Below are 5,169 nucleotides of genomic sequence, written 5' to 3'. Positions count from 1 at the left end.
TGCTGATTTGAACATGTCCAGCCCCTCCAGAAGCTCTCTAAATAGATATCTAGTTATTTGGGCTGGGGAGTCAAGCAATGCTGTCAAGTACCACATCACTCCTCTGTGTACCATTGGCCAGAGAAACCAGCTTCCCTTAACTAAATTAGCCTGATGGGCTGCAAGGCTCAGATGGACCATTGGCTTTTTTAAGCCAAAAGTCGCAATCAAAATCAGGGTCCCTTTTTATTAGGCACTGTACAATATATAGCAAACGACAGTCTTTTCCCTTCAAAGAACTAATGTCCTGATCTTGCAAGAAAACCATATGATGAAAAAGTTTCAAGCAAATACAGAAGTCCATCTGTGAAGACATGTTGGGGCCTATACAAACAGCAAGGCACGATATGCCAAGCCAAAAGAGAGAATGCTTGAAGGGACTTGTAGATGTACAAGACTAATTTTTTGGTAGGCAAACAAGGTGACAAAAAAAGATGCATATGGACTCAGTAGCTAATTTCTCCTAACTGGAGCAACCTGTGAGTGCCCGATTTTTGGCTATACGTTAAAAGGAATAACAAAATAAATACACAGTGAACCAGTAGGGGTTTTCATAGATATTGTAAAAGCAGTGAGACTTCAGGAGAGACCTGAATGAAATGATAGTGGAGGATTCATAAGTGAGAATTGAAATTCCTCCCATAGGCTGTGGCTGGAAAAGATGCAATGAGGAAATACCTTGAAATGAGAGTCCCCTCTTTTTACTGGAAAGATTGATTATGATCATAACTCTTAATTACAAACTGAGATGAAATGAATCAAGTCTTGCATAATAAGCTATATGTCTGTTAGCTTCCACTGTTAAATACTGTTTTTAATCTTTCATCTCTTTGGGTGGTAATTTAAAAGTGTTATTAACAGTTTACTTCCTTAAAAATGTTTTCATAGTTATGTGAAGTGTCTTAGAAGTGGCTTTCAAATATTTAATTGTATGTTAATAGAGAACCACAATTTCTTGTTGGGGAAAAACCAGCCTGTGCTAACCATACTGGCAACAAAGTGCAGAAGGCTTCATTCCTCATTTAGCTGATTAACTTGCATCAGAAATTCTGCTAGATGTCAGATTTGCATTTTTTATTAACCTGGCAATCATAACTAATTTATCAGACAGATTGTAGTCCAGCTACTGACTAAAATATAACTTTGTACCCTGAGATATTTTCCCATTGCTTAAACTATTGAGTTGAATGCAATTTTGTGAATGCTGCTAAATCACTAACATTAGCCCATCCACTCATATAAAAAAAACCCAAGAAACTTCCTTTAAGTCTTCCTGTATTATTATTGTTTTTATTCCTGTGTTTTCTCTTTCTAAACTTGCATACTCATAATAATTCAATTTTTGAAGTTGTGCACTTCTAAATAAAATGCTTGATAGCAGGGTGTCCAGTAAAAATTAAATGAATATCAGCTGGATTGTTTGGAAATGCAGGTGCCTGAGCACTTTATTTTACTATCTCTACATAAATGATCATAATAAAATTTGCACATTCAATTTCTTACCTCATTCGGAATAGTATTTAGAAAAGCAAACTCGTATTCAAGTAATAACCAGCTGCACAGCTAAATTTCCCTTGCAGTTGCAAATGGAAGGAGTATTCTCTTCCTGCCCTGAACTTTGTCCTAGTCTGGCTGTGTGCACAGTTAAACAGGTCTCAGCACATTTTACTAAAATGGAGACCCGAAGGTAATAAAGTAACTACCCTACATTTGAATGCTGGGCAGCATCAGAGAGAGACAAGGAATCTAGATTCCTCTTACTTCCAGTTTAATAGTCTGTCTGCTGGCCTATGCTGCTTAAAGTGTGATATCTCTTGAAGTATTCTGTGTAGCAGTCATCAAGGGTTGTACAAGCGCTGTTCCTTGCCTCCACAAAGTCCCATACTAATGCTTCTTCACAGGATTTTTAAAAGCGTAAGGGAACTATGACAGTAAAAATAGATCAGATTTCTTTTTGAGGCCTGAAATGCACATTCTCCTTGCTACCAAGCTAACCTTTCTCTCCTAATGGTATGGAAGGTAATGGGACCTTATGAATCTCACTTCCAGAGAAGAGAGGTGCTATAGGTTTTTGCCCCTTTCCCAGTCTGAGTTTTCCAAGGATGCTATAAGTTATTGGGAGTAGGGTATTGTTACAAGAACATGGAAAGGAAAAGTGTCTTTGGAGCTTGTCTACACATTTTCTGTGCTGCTTCTGAGAATGTGGCTAGGAAGCTGGCTCTACCAAGTTGTTTTCACTTCCTTGTACCAAATACTGGAAATGAGGCAATGTAGCCACGTTAGACTATCCCAGGCACTGCCCAAGAACAATACTGAGGCAGAGGCCCACTCTGAGGCAGCTGGATGCCTGACTTCCAGGACTGGGCACATTCTTAGCAGGAGCCAGCTTCTGTAAGGGCATAGATCAACCCTGGCTGGCCTCAAACATAATATATGCTGTTTACAATTGCAGTCAAGCAGTGCTGGTAGACCGGACCATGTATGTCGCAGGTCAGCTAGGCCTGGATCCTAGTAACGGGCAGCTTGTACCTGGAGGGGCGAAAGCAGAAGCTAAGCAGGTAAGAAACCTCATAGGATTAAATGATATTTGGATTATCTTCACACTTGCCACATGTTCAGTCACTGGAGCTGTCCAGGGGCAAGGAGACCCCAAATGTGGAGGCTGGTGGAAGTGCAAAGTATCTGAGATCATCCTCATAGCAATTCTGGAGGGTAAGAGTATTAGAAATTACTTCCTATCCATCCTTTTCCTCTCTCACCCAAACTGCAAGCGTGGGAAAGAAATCAGAGCTCTGTATTTCCAGCAGGGGGAGAAACAGAACTTTATATTGGGCGCCTGTTGCCTGAGCACTCCCAACCAAGATTCAGATGTGAGGACCTGGGGAGGTTGGCTGGGCCTGGCCTGGTAGGCTGGTTGACCAGCCAGAGCATTTATCTCTGAACCTTGCTGTCATGTGGGGAGGGTGGAGAACTTCCCTGTGCATTTTCCTCTGAGTACATGATTTGATGAGAGTGCAAGACTTGCTGAAAGTACAATAGTACAGATGATGATGAACCTACTTACCACTTGCCTAATGAAAAGTTTGGCTGTCATTGAAGGCTGTTTTGAGTGAACTTTGTGTAGCAGCAGCTCAAGCTGCAGCTCGTCAAAAAGCCCATTACTTTTAACATTTCCATGACTCAGTTTTCTGTCCCATAATAGGCTCTCAGAAACATTGGGGAAATTCTGAAAGCTGCAGGCTGTGACTATGGCAATGGTAAGTGCTGCTCTAGAGTCAGTCTGAGTATTTTAATTAAAAGAAAACATACCACATTATGAAAAGGGAGTCTCTTGTTGCAGTCACAACTGGTACCCATAGCTGTGTCAGGTAAAAGAAATTTCTGTCAAATTAATTGGAAAAAGACACCCAGAACACCTGTGGAGCACAGAGAACCTTATCTAGGGATATGTACACTGGGCTGTCTTGCCCCAGAATTTCCTATCAGTTCTGCTAGTGTTTCATCCCCATTGTGTGATAGCTCTAGTGTAGACCTGGCTGTTGGCATTTCAAGCATCCTATTCTCTAATCCAGTTTAGTGTGGGTCTGTAGATCAGATGCTCAAAATACCAGGATGCTAATGCCTTTACTAAATGACCACTAAAACAGTGAAGTTAGAATAGTATTAATAAATGGAGATGAGGAAGTCTGGGGTTTTTAAAAAAAAGTCTTCTAGTGTAAATAAAGTCGTAAAGCTTTTGCATCTTTTAAGAGGAATGGTTGGGTTACAGTACCTGATAAACCAGATCAATTAAAAAAAAAATTCTTCTGTACAGAAGAAACTAACTCCAGAAAGGGACTTAAGGTTTTGATTTGTCAAAGCTGCATGCGTACGCACTTTCCCATTCTTTTATTACGTATTAGTATCCAAATCCCCTGGGTGTTCTTGGGGAAAAAAACTCAACTTCAAAATATCAAATGATTCTTTAGGCAGCACTGCATACTTCACAGCTGCATAATAACTCCTTTGTCATGTTTAGTTGTAAAGACTACTATCCTGATGGCTGACATGAAGGACTTCAGTGATATTAATGAAATCTACAAGCAGTGTAAGTCAATTATTTTTTCTTTCCATTTCAGCAGTTGCCTAATTGCATATTATCTTACTAAAACCAATACTCATTAATGATTTACTTGCATGGAATAATTGCAGATTCTTTAAGGCATAGGTGACAAATGGGAAACCCAAACAAAAAGGAAAGAGACTTAAGAGTAAGCACAGTTTAGGTGAAGTTTAGTGGGAATGTTAATGATTCCCCAAAAAAAATATTTTGGCATTTTGTAGTGATACAGATGTTTAGAATATTCCTGCTAAATCTTTGTATTTGTTGTTGTTTTTGGTGTGTTAATAGTTTATATGTAATAAGAATTATAGGCCTGCTACTTAACAGGAAAAGAGCAAATAAAATGATACAAGGAGGGCTCAATGGCTGCTTTTTTTTCCCCCTGCCTGCAATCCTCACAAAAAATGCTTAACCAGATGTTTAACACAATTAATTTTTAACCAGAGCTAAATAAGAACCCTGGCCAGAGAAGGAAAGAACAAGTTAAAATAAAATAGAAGTTTTCAAATTGGTAGAGCCTGATGAAATTAACCCTTGAATATTTGTGGAACTAGCCAAAGCCATTTTTGAACTTTTAGCGAATATCTTTGAGGTCTTTTGAAGAACATTCCAGAGGACTGGAGAAGAACAAAAATAGTACCTATCCTAGAAAGAGTGCAGAAAATTATGCTGGAGAATTATTGGCCAGTCTGCTCTAGTATCTGGCTGGATAGCTCAGTTAGACTAAGTATTAAACAATTTCAAAGTACTTGGAGGGTAATAAAGTAGGAGAAAATAGTCCACATGGGTTTGTCATGCCTAATAGTAGTCTATGACAGGTACCTGGCGTGATGGATAAAGAGGTAGCAACAGATGTTTTGTATAACCATGTGGGACTGTATCAAGAGTCAAGGTAGTCATAGGAGTATAGGAAAGCAGGGCTGAAAGGGACCTCACAGGGTCATCTAATCCCAAACTTCTGCTCAAGGGAGGATCATCCTTAACTCGACCATCCTAGCCAATTGTCTGTTCATCTTGCTCTTGAAAAT

The 5,169-nt window shown here is 39.4% G+C and overlaps 1 protein-coding gene across 1 annotated transcript in view; it reads left to right on the top strand.

Moving 5' to 3' along the window:
* The window catches only part of RIDA (reactive intermediate imine deaminase A homolog), a 23,313-nt gene that overhangs the window by 3,600 nt on the left and 14,544 nt on the right, over window positions 1–5,169 (top strand). The window contains exons 2-4 of the mRNA XM_019527982.1: window positions 2,492–2,597; window positions 3,242–3,296; window positions 4,058–4,126. Coding sequence (XP_019383527.1) covers window positions 2,492–2,597; window positions 3,242–3,296; window positions 4,058–4,126 — 230 coding nt within the window. The remainder of the gene's footprint in view (window positions 1–2,491; window positions 2,598–3,241; window positions 3,297–4,057; window positions 4,127–5,169) is intronic.

This window comes from Gavialis gangeticus, unplaced genomic scaffold (assembly GCF_001723915.1).
Source record: "Gavialis gangeticus isolate Ggan-Ray unplaced genomic scaffold, GavGan_comp1, whole genome shotgun sequence".
NCBI classification, from domain to species: Eukaryota; Metazoa; Chordata; order Crocodylia; family Gavialidae; genus Gavialis; species Gavialis gangeticus.
Note: the sequence above shows the minus strand (reverse complement) of the source record. Positions and strands in the feature narration are given on the sequence as shown.